This window comes from Pseudorca crassidens, chromosome 13, assembly GCF_039906515.1.
Source record: "Pseudorca crassidens isolate mPseCra1 chromosome 13, mPseCra1.hap1, whole genome shotgun sequence".
Classification (NCBI taxonomy): domain Eukaryota; kingdom Metazoa; phylum Chordata; class Mammalia; order Artiodactyla; family Delphinidae; genus Pseudorca; species Pseudorca crassidens.
In genome coordinates, this window is record NC_090308.1 from 153,062 (window position 1) to 171,938 (window position 18,877).

At 42.1% G+C, this 18,877-nt stretch overlaps 1 protein-coding gene across 1 annotated transcript; it reads left to right on the top strand.

Moving 5' to 3' along the window:
• The first annotated feature begins 31 nt into the window (after positions 1–31).
• PSMB1 (proteasome 20S subunit beta 1) lies at positions 32–17,956 on the top strand. The gene is made up of 6 exons (XM_067701491.1): positions 32–208; positions 4,431–4,538; positions 7,384–7,465; positions 9,858–9,987; positions 16,513–16,619; positions 17,669–17,956. Exons 1-6 carry the CDS (start codon positions 96–98, stop codon positions 17,852–17,854), a joined length of 726 nt encoding a protein of 241 aa, XP_067557592.1. The 5' UTR covers positions 32–95; the 3' UTR covers positions 17,855–17,956.
• Positions 17,957–18,877: the final 921 nt, after the last annotated feature.

Consider the following 18,877-nt stretch of genomic DNA (forward strand, 5'->3'; position numbering starts at 1 on the left):
CGAGCGGCCGGAGGCAGCGCTGCGAAGCCGGAAGTGGCGCCATTTCCGGTAGGGGCCGCCATCTCGCCGTGAGACAGCAGGAGCGGAGCAGCGGGATGTTGTCCTCGGTAGCCGCGTACTCGGGCCCGGGGAGAGACCCGGCCATGGAGCCTCACAGCGCCCCGGGCCCTTTGCAGCTGCGCTTTTCGCCCTACGCTTTCAACGGAGGGTAAAGCCCGGAGAGCCGCCGCTTCCTCTTTCTCCCCCCATGTCCCTGCCTAAGGCTGTCGGCATGGCTACCCGGCTTTGCCCCGCCAGCCGCAGGCTTCCTTCTCCGTGGTTGCTCGGTTCGATCTTGTTCCTCAGGGCTTCACCGTACAGGCCGGTCACTGGGTCTCGATGTGGACGGGCAGGTTTGCGTGGACGGGAGGTAGAAATTGATATCTGGGCTCTGCTCTGGAAGAGGTTTAAAAATGGACCTAACCGTTCGTTACTATCTGAACGTGTTTCTCGCGCCAGCAGGCAAGGGGCAGGTTGAGCATCTGAGATGAAAGAGTTAGGATTGATTGGCCGTGTCGTTAGATGTAGTTGTGTCTGTAGCTAAATGAAACTACTTCATCATTTTCTGTTATTTTAAATAGCGGGTAGGATTAGTCGGCCAGACTTAGTTTCATAGATAAGCGTTTATTTTTAAGGGTTAGCGTTAAGTTAAGGAAAAAAAATACTCAGAAGGGGGACCTTTGAATATTGTATTCTTGCGTGTTGCATTCAAGTTGTCTTTTTTTTTTAGTTACCATCTTTACCTTAAATAATACTTTTCCTTGATAGTACACTAAAAGAATCAGGGTTATGGAAAAACACTCTGTTGAGGACTCCTAACAATGAAGAGCTGTATATTTAAGCACTGATTATAGTTTACCGACCAAACTTTGTACTTTAAAATATCCCCACCCAATTGGAACAAACAGATGGTCCTTTAAGGGAACCAGGTTAATTAATCAGGTCCTTATGGATTTGAAATTTTAATGCAGATTTTCGCGGTATGTTGCAAACAGGGTGGAAGGCTATGATTTTAGCCTTGTTTCTGCCACTAAAGAGCATTGTGGTCTTTGGGTACCCCTCAACTTCTTGAACCCAGATTTCCTTGTCTTTCTTAGCTACTCATATTTTGGCGAGGGGAGAATCAAAAGAGAAGCATTTTGTAAATTGAAAGCAGTTATCTTTTTTAATCCTTATGGTGACTGAGTGTTAGATGGTATATGCCTCAATTTTACAAATGAGCCTGGGCCCTTAGAAGTTAATTTTTTTTGTTTTTTTAAAAATTTATTTATTTATTTATTTATGGCTGTGTTGGGTCTTCGTTTCTGTGCGAGGGCTTTCTCTAGTTGTGGCGAGTGGGGGCCACTCTTCATTGCGGTGTGCGGGCCTCTCACTGTTGCGGCCTCTCTTGTTGCGGAGCACAGGCTCCAGACGCACAGGCTCAGTAGTTGTGGCTCATGGGCCCAGTTGCTCCGCGGCATGTGGGATCTTCCCAGACCAGGGCTCGAACCCGTGTCCCCTGCATCGGCAGGCAGATTCTCAACCACTGCGCCACCAGGGAAGCCCAGAAGTTAAATTTTTTTAGTCACAGAGCTGGTGTGAAGTTGAGCCCCAGGATTTGAATCCATAGCTGTGTTGCCATGGAGTTTATGTATGCTTTTATTATTGCACTTCTAAATATTTCCTATGACAACTAATGAAGTAGTTATACCACAAAATGCATTAATAGACCCATTTCATGAGGCAGTTGCAGATTCTATATAAGACTTATAAGGTGTTCAGTGTTCATTACTCACTTTTTAACCTTTGTAATCCAGTTACTGCCCTAAAGTTAGTTGCTATGGCTTTTCTCATTATTGAATTACCTTTTCTCAGTCTTCGTTCTTTTTCTTTAATATTTATTCCTGCTGGCTCTTGGGCAGCCTTTGCTTCTACAAAATAAGACTTAGTCCTATGTCTTTTTCTATTCTCACTAAATGTGGTTAAACCCCAATTGATTAGCCTTCACATTTGTCACTGAGTAGTCTCACATGTTTCATTTATGGGACGATATTCCCAGATCTGTTTCTCCAGTTCTACCTTTCATGAGCCGCTCGATTCTGGCTTCTTAAATTCAACTTTCCACCTGGATTTTCTGCTTTCACCATAACTTAAGATATTAAAACAAAAAGTAGGGCTTCCCTGGTGGCACAGTGGTTGAGAGTCCGCCTGCCGATCGAGGGGACACGGGTTCGTGCCCCGGTCTGGGAGGATCCCACATGCTGCGGAGTGGCTGGGCCCGTGAGCCATGGCCACTGGGCCTGCGCTTCCGGAGCCCGTGCTCCACAACGGGAGAGGCCATGGCAGTGAGAGGCCCGCGTACCGCAAAAAAGAAAGCAAAAAGCAAACTAATTATTCCTCTCAATCACTTCTCATTTACACGGCTTATAATTAGGCCATCATGCTGCTTGTCAGAATTTAAAATCTTGGATGTCAAAATTGGCTCTTCCAGCGTCTAACACATTTTGGTAGTTACAAAAACCTGTACAGTTCGTGTGTTTATGTTTTTTGGATATACCTGTTTCTTCCTGTTCACGTTGCTACCTTCCTACTGCATTAGTCTTATTGAAAGAGTTTCCATCCTAATTTCACATATAGTGTTATTGTCACAGTAGTCTTCTTAAAATTCCACTTTGCAAAAGGAACTTTTCTCATTCTGCTCGTATAACCTTTGATTCCTCACAAAAATTCCTAGATCTGTGCTTTTCCATGTGAGATTTTCTGCTGTTGGATCTGTCCATCACATAAGCCTTATGCCACTTCACTTGTATACACAAAAAGGGACACCTGAATAAGTTGTTTGAATGTTTTATTTGAATTATACCAGTTTTCCTTTATTCAGTGTTCATGTTATGTGCAATACCATCCTTTTGTACTTCAGAGTTTTAGTGCCATCCCACCTCGGCAAGAATAATGGCCTAAGTTTTCTGAGCGCTTATGTTCTGTGAGGCACAGTGCAGGTGTTTTATGTGGGTCATGTCTAATTCTCACAGCCACCCTTTAACACAGCAGCTGCTGATATCATCACCTTGAACTTGGATGATTTGTCCAAGGTCACAGAGCTGTTAAGTGGCAGGGGCGGGTTTCGGGTAACTCCAGAGCCCAGGTTCTCAGTGATCATACTCTGCTGCCTCATGCTTACGCCACAAGGATCATAGCTAACACTTTACTGGAGGACCAGTTATGTGTCAGGCACTGGTATGAGGGGTTAACAATTATTAACTCATTTAATCCTCTAACACCCAAATAAGGTAGCTACTGTTATGATCTCTGATACGCATATGAGGACATTGAGGCCTTGAGAAGTTAAGCAACTTACCCACCATCTCATTACCTGCTAAGCAGGAGAGCCAGACTTAGAACCCAGACGGTCTGCTTTTAGGGCTCATGCTCTAGACCTCCACTAAACTGCTAGCATGAGCCACACAGCCACAAAGGGAAAAGTTTGTTCTTTGTTGGTCCATTTTCCAACAGATATTTGGGTGTCTTCCTGAGTGCAAGACATAATATAAAGACTTGGATATAAAGAAATGAAAAACATTAAGCCTTTGGACTTCCCTGGAGGTCCAGTGGTTAAGACTGTGCACTTCCAATGCAGGGGGCAGGGGTTCCGTCTTAGTTCCCTGGTGAGGGAACTAAGATCCCACATGCCACTTGGCGTGGCCAAAAAATAAAAAATACAAAAATAATTTTACGGGGGTGGGGGGTGGTGGTGTGATGAATTGGGAGATTGGGATTGACATGTATACACTGATGTGTATAAAATGGTTGACTAATAAGAACCTGCTGTATAAAAAAATAAATTTAAAAAATAAACAGTGGGATAGGTTCTTAAAATGAGCAAATATATATATATTTATACATACGTGCTTATGACTTTTATGTGCAAGAGAATATAAATTTTTAAAAAACAGAAAAAAGAATAAATTTTTAAAAAGAAAAGAAAAACACTAATCCTCTCTTCTCTGAGCTCAGATAGCTTGTGTTGTAGCGCCAATATCTACACCTAACTGCCCTCCCACCCCCCGGCGGGCAGGGCCATGGCCTTTGGCTGTTTTATAGTATCGGTAGATGTTAATTTTTTGATGACGGTGATAATTTAGTGATTTGTTTCTGTTACCTTCTGCTAAGGAACCTTTGCTCTGATTGAGGCTTGTGTTTTTTACGAAGTACTTAATATTTTTTTCCCAGATGACTTGTAGCCCAGGGATCCTTTCCCCTTATCTTTCCTCTTCCATCTGAATCCTGCACTTGCTTACATCTAGTATATTTTATCCCACTATATGCTGTGGAGCATTCTCATTTTGGGAAAGGTGTTATTACCATCCAGAAGAATTCATTAATTTTCTCTTTTGTCTTTCTTTTCCCCTCAGTACTGTATTGGCAATTGCTGGAGAAGATTTTTCAATTGTTGCTTCTGACACCCGATTGAGTGAGGGGTTTTCAATTCACACACGGGACAGCCCCAAATGTTACAAATTGTAAGTAAATATTTCTGAGGACATATTCTCAGCATCTTGTGATGATTTAATACTGCCGGAGATTTAACTTCTAAATGACTTGTTTCATGAATTTTTTAATTGCCTGTTTGGAGCTTAGCTTGCATTTTTGTTAGGAAATTGTTTTCTAATAATTCAGTATGTAGTCTTCATGATATTTGCCATATCTAGGTACCAACAGTGTTTTTGGTAACTTACATATTTTTTACTTCAACATCTTATGAAAAATTTCAAATATACGACAAAGGTAGGATAATTTTGTAGTGAACACTCATATACTATCACCTAGATCTTATCAGTATTTTATTATTATTACTTTATCATACATACTTTCATCCTTCTATGCATCCATTAATACGTTGAATTTTTTTCTAATCTGCACCTTAAAAAAGAAGATAACCTGAAACATTCAATTTAACCATATGGTAAGCAGTTGTAGCCATCGTTCACGGTTTTAATGGGGTGCTTATATTTTTTCTAAAACATAAGAAAATAAAGGCATGTGTACAGGGGAAGAAAGTCTGCGTAAGTTACCTAAATGCATCTTGCATGTTAGCAGTGGTTTGTATTTAACATTTTTAGACACAGTTAAAAGTGGTGGTTACGCCTACGTTAGTCCACGAGATGGTCTTAACCTTGAATTGTAGCAGGAGTGGACTGATGAGGTTCGGGTCCTTTGGGTGGGCCTTGCGGTGCTGCAGGGCATGAGCTAGCCCACATCTTAACCTAAAGAACAGTAAGCTTGTCTTCATCTTCCCAGTTCCCTTTCTGTCCACTTCTCTTTTGATACCCCTTTCTCTTCTCTGATTTGTACTGTACCCATGCTATAATTTTTTCTTCTAAGTTGTAACTTTTATAATTTGAAAGTAGTAACGTCATAAATAAAATTTAAATACGTAATTTTATATATATTATCCTTGTGCAAGATTCTGCTCATCTTTATAATGTTGTTTTAGTTTGTGTGCTGCCTAAGTGAATACCCATTTTTTTTTTAATGAAATTCTTCAGGTATATAGAGACAGAACGTTAATGTGTTCCTGTCATGCATGTTTTGCACTAGACCATACATGCAGTTGAATTGCCTGCGTGCCTCTGATCCCATGCCCTTTGGGGCTGACCTAGAGCCAAGTCTGCCTCTTCCCCACCTGTTTGAGACTTACATTTCCTCTTTATTCTTTGCATAAAAACGCCTCTTCATTTATGTACCTGGATATTTGGCAAAAGCATTTTGAAGCTCAGATTTTGTCCTACTCTCTTGGTACTGTCAACTCTTCTTAGTAGTATAGGCAGTGAAGCCTTATGGTATACTGGGGGTCTTAGGCTCAGTGCAGTGAGGTTGGGTATAGGGGTGGATCAGGAAATGCTGGTGGTGCCCCTGGAGGTGCCAGTGGTCTCCCCAGCTGGACACGTATGTTTTGTATGAGTCATTCTTATATTTCTGAAAGGAAGGGTATCATGTGGCCTCTGCTGATCATCTCTTGATGAGATTGGTTTGTGTTTCCTTATACATGTCAAGACTTGGGAATTAATTTTTGAGACATAGATGTACCAAGATTTTACCGGTTTCCCTCTGGTGGGCATTTGGGTTGTTTTTGTTTGTTTTGTTTTGGAGAGCCATTAAAATAATACGTATACTTACACACAAGTGAACCCAGAGTATATCTTTGCAAACTTGCATAAGTATATTGACTGGATGAATTTCTGGCAGTGGAATTATTGAGTGAAAATGGTGTGCATTTAAATTTCTGCTAGATACTGTCAAACGAGCCTTCTAAACACTTGCATCAGTGTGTCCTCTTTGCAGTATCTGAGAGTGCACATTTCCCACAACATCACCAGCATTAGGCATTATTAGTCTAATAGCTTGAAATCATCTCTTATTTAGATTTGAATTTCTGATTGGCATGGAGGTTCTTTTATATGTTTATGGTGACTTGTGTCTCTTTTTATGTGACTTTCATATAAGTTACCCATCTTTCCATTGTGTTTTTTTTTAATTGAGGTATAATTGACATATAATAGTTTCAGGTATACAACATAATGATTCTGTATTTGTATATATTGCAAAATGATCACAATTAGTCTGGTTAATATCTGTTACCACACATAGTTACGACATTTGTTTCCCTGTGGTGAGGACTTCTAAGATCTACTCTCTTAGCAACTTTTAAATACGCAACACAGGCTTATTAACTGTAGTCACCATGCTGTGTATTACATCCCCATGAGCCATTGTGCTGTTAATGCTTTTCGTATTTTTAGGAACCCTTTGTAGAATAAGGAAATTAAAATTAGACTTTGGTTGTATGTACTACACATACATTTCCTTAGTTCTTTTTTTTTTTCTTTTTGGCTATGCCGAGTGGCTTATGGGATCTCAGTTCCCCGACCAGGGATTGAACCTGGGCAACGGCGCTCTTGGTTCTTTTTTAAAACTTTGTTCATTGTATTTTTATAGAAGTTTTAATTTTTTATGTAATAAAATTTGTAAAGCTTTTTCTGTGTGAACATTGGGTTGTATCATATGTAAATTGGCTTGAGTTGTGAGCTAAACTAGCTGCTCACAACTCAACCTAAGGTTGTAAAAAAATTCAGTCATATTTTCCTTAGTCCATTCATAGTTTCATTTATTCTTTTGAGTGAGATGTTGGGATACAGGACCTCCCAACCCCCCCGCCTCCCCCCAAAAAGAGCTAACTAAATAGTTGTCCCATTACCATTTGGTGAATAATGGGAATGGGAGTTTTCAGTTTAAAATTACCCAAGACATGTCTTCCTCTACTGTCAAACCAACTTAGTTTCCTGAAATGTGGTTTTTTTTTTACAGAACAGACAAAACAGTCATTGGATGTAGCGGTTTTCATGGAGACTGTCTTACCCTGACAAAGATTATTGAAGCAAGACTAAAGGTAGATGCCTTTGTATATGTCTGCACTATTGAAAACTAATAACAGTCCTTTAGGTTCTTTTAAGCATATACATCATGACTTGCTCAGAATAGCTGCAGAAGAGCTAGACGTCTAGCAGGTGAAACTAACCTATCCTGGAAATGAAGTGATAGTGTTAATGCAGCATCATCAAGGTAGCACGATGTGAGACTACAGCAAGTCCCTTTGTTAAAGTATCTGTGCGTATAAAGTAATGGATTCTCCACCTTTCTTGAGGCAGACGGGGAGGGGTTTCTTCTGAAGACACTCTTCCCTCAGAAATGAAACAAATCAGTTTCTGCAGAGGAGGCAAGCTTTTAGACCGAAGCTTGGTCTGGAGCACCGCCAGCTGACATGCTCTCTATATAGCCCTGCACTGTTAGCAAGAGCAGGAGAAGAAGGAACAAACCAGCTGTTTGGACCAGAGGCACAACCTGCGCCATTGTTACCTGCCCCTCAACAGGCTTTAGTTGATAGCTAGCTGAGGAAGGAGATTTGATGCAAGGTGGATGAGGGTGGAAGAGACGAAAAGGGTGGTATTTGGAAGAAGTAAGAGAACGAGACAGACTAACCTGTTTTACAGTTTTTAAAGGGCTGACATTGCCTGCATGTCTTTTGTGGAAGCTGGGGAGGCATAAAGAACAAAGGAATGCTGACTTGATGAAAGCAGAGGGCCGTCTGGATTTTGATCATCGCCTGTGTGTATTAGCAGTGTTTGCTGCTAGTAGTTTCAGGGAGAATAGGATAGGTGTAATTTGGACTGTGCTAAAATGGATTTTATCTGTAATAATAACCAGTAACTACTCTCTTCTTAGTTGATAACAGTATAGGGTTGGAGTAGGATTCTCAATCACCATATGTCAACATTCAGAAGTGTAGCTCTGTTTCTTAATCAGTTATAGCCTGCTGACATTTTTTAAACTGCTGATATTTACAGTGTCAATATTATATGCTGTTAATATTCTTATTTAATTTTGTAGGCTACGTGTCGTAATTTTTAATTTAGTAGTTGGTTAAGTCCAGCTGGTACATGAAAAAGTGAGCCGGGTTGGTCGCATTCTGTTTTGCCTATTTGTGATAACCCTTAAGATTATGTGTGATGTCACTGGAATATGTAATGAATTTGTTTAACTGATACTTGCTCTTTGAATGTGTAGAAATGATTTCATTTACTATTTATCAATTGTTAACATTTATTTAAAATCTATTTATATTGAAAGCTTTAGTGACTTATATTTATTGATGTATTTGTATGATTCCTAATGCATATTTTATAAATGGCATTTAGAGGACAAAAATAAACATGACATGGAGAGTTGTTAATAAAATAAAACAAGCAACAGTGAGTTCAACTCAGTGTACAGTCCTTGAAATTTTTCTTTCATATATTATTGTGTAAATGGTGAGGTGAATAAATGTTGGTGCTCGCTTTTGAAATGAAGAGTTTTCTTTATAACCGTGGAAAAATGTTTCTGTGCACTGATTTATCCAAGTAGCTCATTTCTCATCTTTCTTCAGTATTTGTCATTGTTTGATTTTATAGTACTTCTTAGGTTTCTCTTTAGAGATGGTTGCTATGTAGCTGACAAACTGGTGAACTTAAATTTCTTTTATTGGATAATTTGGGATTCCTAAGGATGTAGTAAATCTGAGATTGGCAGTCACTGTATAAGATGCTGTTTGGGATACTTCTGTTCTCCATGGTAGATGCTCTAAGGGTCAAGACCACCGCACTGTATTCACACACAGTAAGGGCGCTGCCCTCGCACCTCACAGGTACCTACTCTGCAAAGAGACGGACTTACGTCTGAGTCTGGTCAGGAGTTAGCATGGCAGATACCTTCAGCTTTATGAGCCATTTGGTTTCTGTGGCAACTGTTCAACTCTGCCCTTGTGCAAAAGCAGACAGACAATATGTAATGAATGAACGAGACTGTGTTCCAATAAAACTTTATAGAAACAAGTGGTGGTCTGAATTTGGCCCATGGACTTTCCTGACCACTGTCTGTTTGCAGAGTGGAGGGCTGGATTTGGAACATCCTCTCCAGGTCGCCTCATATGCTCTGTTTGTATATATTTGCTCTTGAGTTAGCAGTGCCTGGGATAAGGATGGCATGGAAAGTACTCTTTAAACCAGAGAGCTGAGGGCAAACTTAGCATTCTTTCCGATAGAAGTGTTTGTAGCCCCCAAAAATGATAGGACATAATAAAGTATTTTATTTTAGTAGTATTGTGTTGTTTGATCATGAAAGAAACAGGTATCCTTTCCCATTTCACCAAGATAGGCTTTCATTCTTTTCAATTTACTGTTCATTGTTCTAGTCTTTAATATATTCTGCCTCTACATGCCTGTTATTTTTGTTAATAATTGCAGATGTACAAACATTCCAATAATAAGGCCATGACGACAGGGGCGATTGCTGCAATGCTGTCTACAATCCTGTATTCTAGGCGCTTTTTCCCCTACTATGTGTACAACATCATCGGGGGACTCGATGAAGAAGGTAGGATGTTTTCTTTCTGGGTGATGAATGGGGTGGCATTTCTTAGATGTGTGTGTGTTTCAAACCAGAGTTGAAAAGAACCGGATACCCTCTTGCCCAGCAACTTCATTTTCTCATAATTAAAGCAGTGAAGAAACTGAAGCTAGGGCTTCCCTGGTGGCGCAGTGGTTGAGAGTCCACCTGCCGATGCAGGGGACACGGGTTCATGCCCCGGTCCGGGAAGATCCCACATGCTGCAGAGCGGCTGGGCCCGTGAGCCATGGCCGCTGAGCCTGCACGTCCGGAGCCTGTGCTCCGCAACGGGAGAGGCCACAACAGGGAGAGGCCTGCGTACCGCCAAAAAAAAAAAGAAGGAAAGAAAGAAAGAAACTGAAGCTAAAAGGGAAATCAATGATTATCCAGAGACACACAGCAAGTGGTGTATTAAGTGAATGTTGGGCAGTCAGTTGTTTCACTATTTTCTCAAGATCTTGCATGAATTTGATAGTATATTTAGCATTTTAATCTTACAGAAAGAAACCTGACTTGGAGAAGCTTGACCTAAGTATGATTCTAAGTAAGACAAACGTACTTCAAAAGGTTTTTATGAAAGTAATGTGTTAAAGAAGTGCATTTCCACCAGTATTTTTGGATAATTTTTAAAATCCCTCTTGGATTTTCTGTCAGAGTCATACCAGGAGGGCCAGTGAAAATCAGCATTGTTACTTGACATTTCCATGCTGTTTTTGATCCAAAGCATGGATCAAAGGGCAGCAGTGTTTTTCACCAGGTCTGATTTGAATTGACTTTTAGTTGCTTCCAGAAATCAAACACAGTCTCCCAGGACAGATCTGTGCTGCCTTTTAGAGTAGTCCAGTGTGAAGAAGCTACAGGAGTGTCTTGGGTGCCATTGAAACAGTCTATCTTTCTGAGAGGGAAGGTTTCTGGGTAGGATGGAGTCAGGTTCTTCTCATCGCCTCTCGTTTTTACTCCTGTCCGTTCCTGTTCCATGGGTTTTTTCTTTGTTCTCCCTCGCTCTCTCTCTCACCTCTGCCCCTGTATGTGACCTCTGGGAGCATTCTGATCATTTTACCTACCATGGTTTATATGTAGACAAATTAGGTTGACACAGTTTTTTCAGGCTTTCAAACTTGCTTGAAAACTAAGAGAAAATATAAAGCACAGAAATGGTACATAGAAATTAATTACACTTAACCTGGGTAATTAAATTCTAGCCACAGGTTAGCTTGCCTTACCCAGCATGCTGGACACTTCTGGTGCCTTTTTTGACTTCAGTTATGTCTGACTTGAATGTCAGGTTAATAAATTCAGATTTTAGCAATGTTAATAATAGCTACCATTGAATTTCAGCAGGCCAGACAACGTCCTTTGAGTTTTTCTGAGCATCAGACTGATTGGAGAAACCTCGTGTGTGCTGAGCTCGTGTGTGGGCAGAGCTAAGGCTCGGATCTGCTTGACTTCACAGCCCTCTTCTTTGATTTCCAGATTACACTCGCTTGCTTTGGTGGTATTCTCAGGCATTTCTAACCTTTTTTTCCCCCTTCTAATCTTGTCTGGTTTGATTTGGTTTTATTCCTTAGAGGAATTTGTGTGTGTAGTAAAGCAGTCCTTTGCCGCCTTTTTCTGTTTCCCAGGACAGCCTTCAGCTCTCTCACCCGTGCTTTCCTCTTTCTTGGTTTATTTCCTTGTTTGGTGGTGTGCATCTCTAGAGAAATTTCTGAAGAAAGGAATCAGGAGACCTTTTTGAGTCCTTGTTTTTTGAGTCTTTTCTTTATCCTGGTGTTCTGAAAGGTTCCAGCGAGGCTCCTCGCCCAGAGTCTTGGCTCATTTATTTTGTCTCCTCTACTGTTCTCCTCCTCTCCCAACCCTGCCTTCTCCACAGCCACCTGGGTTATGATCCATAGTTCCTCATTTTTTCCCCTGCATGTTGTCCACCTGTTTATTTTTTTGTTCTGCTCTGAAGATTTCCTCAACTTCAATGCCTCATTCTTTACTGAGCTTTCTATTTTTGCCATCATTAATTTCCAAGAGCTTTTTCTTCTTTGTTAGCTCCTTTATTTTTATTTTAAGTGTCCTGTTACTGCTAGATTTTTTTTGTACTTCTTTGAAGTTTTCTTGTGTTCTCTGCATTTTCTCCAGCTGCTTTTTTTTTTTTTTTTTTTTTTTGCGGTACGCGGGCCTCTCACTGCTGTGGCCTCTCCCGTTGCGGAGCACAGGCTCCGGACGCGCAGGCTCAGCAGCCATGGCTCACGGGCCCAGCCGCTCCGCGGCGTGTGGGATCTTCCCAGACCGGGGCACGAACCCATGTCCCCTGCATCGGCAGGCGGACTCTCAACCACTGTGCCACCAGAGAAGCCCCAATTGCTTTTTTTTAATGCATTATTTGATAAGTTTGGAATGTGTATACACCCACTGAGACAATTTATTCCTTTTTTAAATTTTTATTTATTTATTTTTATTTTTGGCTGCAGTGGGTCTTCGCTGCTGAGCGTGGGCTTTCGCTAGTTGCGGCGAGCGGGGCCCTGCTCTTTTTTTTTTTTTTTTTTTTTTTGGAGGCCTGCTCTTCATTGTGGTGCGTGGGCTTCTTGTTGTGGCTTCTCTTGTTGTGGAGCACGAGCTCTAGGCGTGCAGGCTTCAGTAGCTGTAGCACTCGGGCTCAGTAGTTGTGGCTCGCGGGCTCTAGAGCGCAGGCTCAGTAGTGGTGGCGCACGGGTTTAGTTGCTCCACGGCGTGTGGGAAGAAATCTTCCCGGGCCAGGGATTGAACCCCTGTACCCTTCATTGGCAGGCAGATTCTTTACTGTGCCACCAGGGAAGCCCTCAGATTGCTTTCTTCATCTTGTTTATTTTTGGCTGCTGCCTTCTACATTGGAGGCTTCCTTCAAATTTCTTTTGAATTTTGGCCGTCCATTTGTACTGAAGATTGATAATCAAAATCTGGTCATAAAGGTCTGCACTGAAGGAGCACATCAGCTCTCCATTTAACACTTCTGTTTTTGTACCTGCCTTTCACCCTGTCTATGGTAAAGCCTGGTGCCTCCAAGTCCAGAGCCTCTGCTGAAGTTTTGAGACTTTTTTTTTTTTTTTTTTTTTGGCTGCGTTGGGTCTTTGTTGTTGTGCGCAGGCTTTCTCTAGTTGCGGCGAGCAGGGGCTACTCTTGGTTGCGGTGTGCGGGCTTCTCATTGCGTTGTCTTCTCTTGTGGCGGAGCATGGGCTGTAGGTGCGTGGGCTTCAGTAGCTGTGGCTTGTGGGCTCTAGAGCGCAGGCTCAGTAGTTGTGGCACACGGGCTTAGCTGCTCCACGGCATGTGGGATCTTCCCGGACCAGGGCTTGAACCCGTGTCCCCTGCATTGGCAGGCGGATTCTTAACCACTGAGCCACCAGGGAAGTCCCTGTTTTGAGATTTTATTTCCTGTCTTTTGTGTTGGTGGAAGTGGGGCTCTGTTCCTATGGAGACCCTCAGGACACTGGGTCAACAGCTGACTTTAGCACACAGTCGACAGCTATCTACTTTGACCTCTGTGCCCTTACCTCTCCAGCTGCAATCATGCCCTCTTGTAAAAAATTTCCCCCAAGTTAATGAGGGCTTTAGTTTTTCTGTAATGAAAACAATAATGCTTACAGAAGTCAAATAGTACTGGAAGATACAAAGATAAAAGTAGTAATCCCCCAACGCCTGTCCCTAGAGATAATTACTATTCAACTTATAGCGAACATGCTTTTAGATATCTTGGTGTGCATACGTGCTTGTACACTACATAAGTAGGATGTAGTTTATACGTTTTTCTGGGACTGTCCAGTGGATGTATTATCACTGAGGTAGCTTTATGCTGGTGGATAAAGGCATGCATACTGATTCCAGGCTGACATATGGGATAGGGCGGCACCATAGTTTCCCCACCAGTCCTCTGAGGATTATTTAGGTTGTTTCCAGTTTTCTTAATATAAACAATATGACAACTCCTGTACATACAATTTTGTGTATTTCTCCGACCCAGCTTATCTCCCTGGAAAAAATTCCTAGAAGTCGAGCTTCTGGGTCAGAGAATATCTATATGTTTGCATCCTGCTGACATCATGGGCGTGCCCTTCAGAAACAGTCCTCCTGCACTCCACCAGCAGGGGTGTGAGTACCTTCTTTTGTTTTGGGTTTTTTTGGTTCTGTTTTTGCATCCTAACCAGTCTCAGAATTTTGACACATTCTAGGTCTTTGCCTAGTAAATACTTTGTTGTTTTAATTTATATGTATTTTTTGTTTATAGAGGTTGGGTGTCTTCGTGTTTATTGCCCTTTGCATTTCTTTGGAGACTGACCCATGTGTTAATCTTTGCTTATTCCCTTATTCGCAGGTCAGTCTTTTCTTACTGATTTATAAGAACAACTGTGTTAACCCTGTGTAACGTGTGTGGCAGATGCCGTGCACGAGCGTTCTTGGTCTCTGACCTTTTGGGATGTGTCTTGAGCTATACAGAAGTTCCTGACTTTCATACAAATCTGTCAGTCTTTTCTTTATGGTATTGAGTGTCTTAACTTTGTTAGAAACGCCTTCCCCATCAAAGGTTTACCTGTGTTTTTTTCTAGGACTTGTCTGGTTTTATTTTATTTTTTACTTTGAAATCATCGCACTTTTTAAGAATTATTTTGATGAGGGAAATCACTTTATACTTACAGCCAAGATTCAGGCCTTCTGCACTCATGTTACAGGTGTCTCTTGCTTTTTCTAAGGGAGTCTTTGAAGCTGTGGTCTTGGGTATATTCTACTCTTTTGTTTTCCTCAAAGCTGTGTGTGTGGTTTTCTGAGATTGGTTTACCCTTGGGTAAATCTTTTGAGCCTCATTTTACTTGTGGCCTATTGGCCTCATGAGCGATACAGTTGTTCTTTTGGCTTTATACCTCATAGCGCTTCTTTATGTGTTGAAGTTAGTGGCCTTGCTTGCTGTGACCTTGTTTCTTGTTCTAAGCCTGCTCCCAGCAGAGCACTTCTCCAGGTTCTTTCAGGTGCTGCCTCCTCAGCCGGGTTGGGGCTAGGGTCATATCTCCGTAATTCTGCGGTGGGAAAAATACACACAGCTAATGTTGGCAGTTGTCCATGGTAGTAAGAAGATTGTCCTTGTCTCACATCTCCCAGGGTAACTCCTGGAGTGTTTCAGTTATGGCATAATGTGTTTTAAAAATCAGTTGTGTCACTTTTAAGTCATACCTTATAAATGATCCGTGATTTCTCACACTTAGAACACAGTTGTTTTAAAAGGCCTTTTTAAAAATTAGTGACATGTATTCTTTGTAATAAACTCAATACCAGAGCATATAAAGTGATTCCCTTCTTTTCTTGTCTGTAATCCCACAAAGATGAATAACTACAGTTTACTTACTAATCTTTCCATATGTTTTTGTGTGTATATGTAAATGTCTGTACAGTTTACTTAATGCCTTTAAACAAAAATAGGACTGTACTCTACATAGCACAGAGCTCCTTATTTTACATTGTCCCATGGATGTGTCCCACAGACCTGTCCTCCTCTTCCTAGTCTGCACATGGCTATGTTGACATATACCATTTTCTGCTAATGGAGTTGGTTGCTTGTAAATTTTTGCTCTGTAAGAGATACAGAAATGATCTTGTACATATTGCTTTGTGTGTTTATGTAAGCATTACTTGTAGGTAAATCTTAATTCTGTAAGTGAAATTATTACTGGGTCATAGGGTACGTACTTTTTCTCTAGTTGCGGCGAGCGGGGGCTACTCTTTGTTGTGGTGCGCGGGCTTCTCATTGCAGTGGCTTCTCTTGTGGCGGAGCACGGGCTCTAGGCACGTGGGCTTCAGTAATTGTGGCTCGCAGGCTCCAGTAATTGTGGCTCGCAGGCTCTAGTGCGCAGGCTCAGTAGTTGTGGCACTCAGGCTTAGTTGCTCTGCGGCATGTGGGATCTTCCTGGAGCAGGGATTGAACCCATGTCCCCTGCATTGGCAGGCAGATTCTTAACCATTGCGCCAGAGAATTCCAGGGAAGTCCCTGGAATTTCTTCTTAATTAAATTGATTTTTTTATGGTGCTGATGCTAAAGAGTGTGCTTACTATTAGTTTAAAAGTACACAGTAAATTTTTCATGCTTCTCACATTTAGCACCAGGAAAATCTTACACTTGTGTCTATACTGCAACTACACCAGTTAGATTTTTAGGAATGTTGTGAGGAGTTTGGTGCAGAACTTAGAGCAGGACCTGTGATTGTTAACTAGTGAACCTGTGAGACCACATACATAGTGGGAGCCACGGCGTGGTAATCGGTGATGGTAGCTTGGAAGAGAGCATGACGCTCCTGGGGGCAAACGCCTTAGTGGACAGGAGTGGGCAGGTGGGCCTCCGATTGCATTCTGAGGGGAGGGGAGGGGAAAGGCAGGCTGCTCTTCTTCGGAAATTTTAGCCAAGTTGATAGTCCATTTTGTATCACATTTTGAGTAGATTTATTTTACCACGATTTGGGAATGTGGTCAAGATGCATCCTTATGGAGACTGTTTTCTTCTTTAAGGGAAGGGAGCTGTGTACAGCTTTGATCCGGTGGGTTCCTACCAGAGAGACTCCTTCAAGGCTGGAGGCTCAGCCAGTGCCATGCTGCAGCCCCTGCTTGACAACCAGGTAATAAGACTGCGTCCAGGGGGCGGTGGCATTAACACAAAGTGCCTCCCCTGCATTCTCTTCACCAGCTTGGGGGAGTGCGGAAGTCAGCGCTTTCTTGTAGTTCGCCGCTGAGTTTGCTGGGCTGATTTGCCCCACCCAGCCTTCTTGTCTCTGTTCCACTGGTTCTCCTGCCGCCCCTCCCTTCCACGGCTCCAGCTTCTTCCCTGTTCTCACGGCTTGGAAGGCGCTTCTGTCTACAGTGGTTGGTCCATGTTTTTGGTTCTCCTCCTGCCATTTTTACCTGCAATCATGAAAATGCATTTCTCCCCCAGTCTCACCGTTTCTGTGTCACCTCGTTTTGTATTCTAATTTCCAAGTATACGTTTAACTTGCCCCCTCTTCTGTCACTGCTGGCTGCATTCAGGCTTGCGTGGCATCTTGCCTGGGTCATTGTGTTTATTTCCAACATCCTTTTTGCCTCCAAGCTTACTTCCCTACTTCATCCTCCTTGCTTGTCTAAAATTCGTTACGTAGTATGTAGTTACTTCTGCTTGTTGCTCATCTGCCTCATCTCCTGTCACTCCATATTCCACTCAGATCTTGAAGTGATGTGCCTTCCCATCTCCATCCCTTTGGAGATACCACAGCCTCCATCTGCAGTGTTACTCCATCCTTGAACTCGTTTATCCTTTAGCACTCCTCTACTTAGATGTATTTTCTGCTGAAGCCTTTCTTTTCTTCTCCCAGGAGATTTAGTTAGGACAGCTTGGGGCTCTCCTGGCTCTATTTTCTTCTTAGTTTCAGTAGATTCTGTAACGATAGTTTGCTTACATATGTTCACGCCTCTGCTGTGTGCTTCTCAAGAGCAGGGCCTTTGTCTCGGTGGATGTTGGTCAGGTGTTAGGTATGTGTAATTCAGCCAGGTCTGGAAATATTTCAGTTGAGGGACATTTGACGTTTGTGTGATGTACTCATGTTGAACCCTGAGACGTGTGAAAGCTTTGGGGGAGACTGGACTGCCTTTGTATGGTCACATGATGCCTCATCCAAGGTTTCTGTCCCACCAGGTTGGTTTTAAGAACATGCAGAATGTGGAGCATGTCCCACTGTCCTTGGACAGAGCCATGCGGCTTGTGAAAGATGTCTTCATTTCTGCTGCCGAGAGGGACGTGTACACTGGGGACGCACTGAGGATCTGCATCGTGACCAAGGAGGGCATCAGGGAGGAGACTGTGCCTCTGCGGAAGGACTGAGTTCTGTGCCGTTGTCCTTGATTAGTTCAAAACTGGTTAAGTTTGTACCTTGGAACTGTTGGACTGATCTGTTTTATTAAAGAATAAAACCCTAAGCACTTATTTTGTTATGACTTGTTTTCTTCCAGGACAGAACTAGGAAGTAGAGTTTCTTTTTCCTTTCGTTTTCTTCATTCTTCCTGTATTTTTCTGTCATCCAGAGCTATTTTTGTATTTTAAGGATACAAAATCTTTTAGCTTTCATCTATCTCTCTGGGAAAGTTCACTGTTTTGATCAGCTTATCGTCTTATGGTAGGTCAGCCCATCTTATGGAGAGTGTTTGGAATTTATTTAGTCCACCCAGCTTGCCTTGAAGGGCAGATTACCTTTAAACCACCTCAATTTTATTAAGACATTAATGGATATAAATAGAGTAGAGTATGTTAAGATTTATCATCCCTGGGATTGTTAAACAGTCTGGAATGGCTGTTTTGGAGGAAAATCTTTAAATCAACCAGAGTAGAAGAAAACTGTAAAAGCAAATAGCCCTTTAAACGGGCTTTAGCCAGAAATCTGGAATAATTTGTATAAACACTTTGGAAATGTTAAAATTGATACCTAAATTTCGATAGAGTGTTTTTGCTTTAGAGCTAATGTTAAGTGCACTTTGGCTCCATCACATGGGATGGAGTCAACATTGGATGTGGGAGTAATTTTCTTGATGTCGAACAAGTCAAATTCTGTGCTACGTAGGGGTGTGATTTGCCTCGCGGCCAATTCTACCGTTGGCCTTCCATGAGGAATTTAAATGATCAAAACCCCGTAGAGGATGCGTATTTTAAAATTTGCTCGAGAAGTGTTTGTTGTTGAATACTCTGTCACAGGCACCAAGGATGCAGTGGTGGCATCTCATTCCTTTCTCTTAAAACATCACAACCGGCAACTAGACTGGCCCATCCAGAGGACATGTTTGTCGTCTTTATTCTACCAGTTACCCAGAGACACGGAATCGGGGTACAGACGGAGATTTATTACTGGTAACT

Bases quoted from the DNA above. Each gene is read 5' to 3' on its own strand.
- PSMB1 (XM_067701491.1), top strand. From the start codon at position 96: ATGTTGTCCTCGGTAGCCGCGTACTCGGGCCCGGGGAGAGACCCGGCC. The intron at 209-4,430 runs GTAAAGCCCGGA...TTTTCCCCTCAG, and splicing joins CCCTACGCTTTCAACGGAGG to TACTGTATTGGCAATTGCTG. The intron at 16,620-17,668 runs GTAATAAGACTG...CTGTCCCACCAG, and splicing joins AGCCCCTGCTTGACAACCAG to GTTGGTTTTAAGAACATGCA.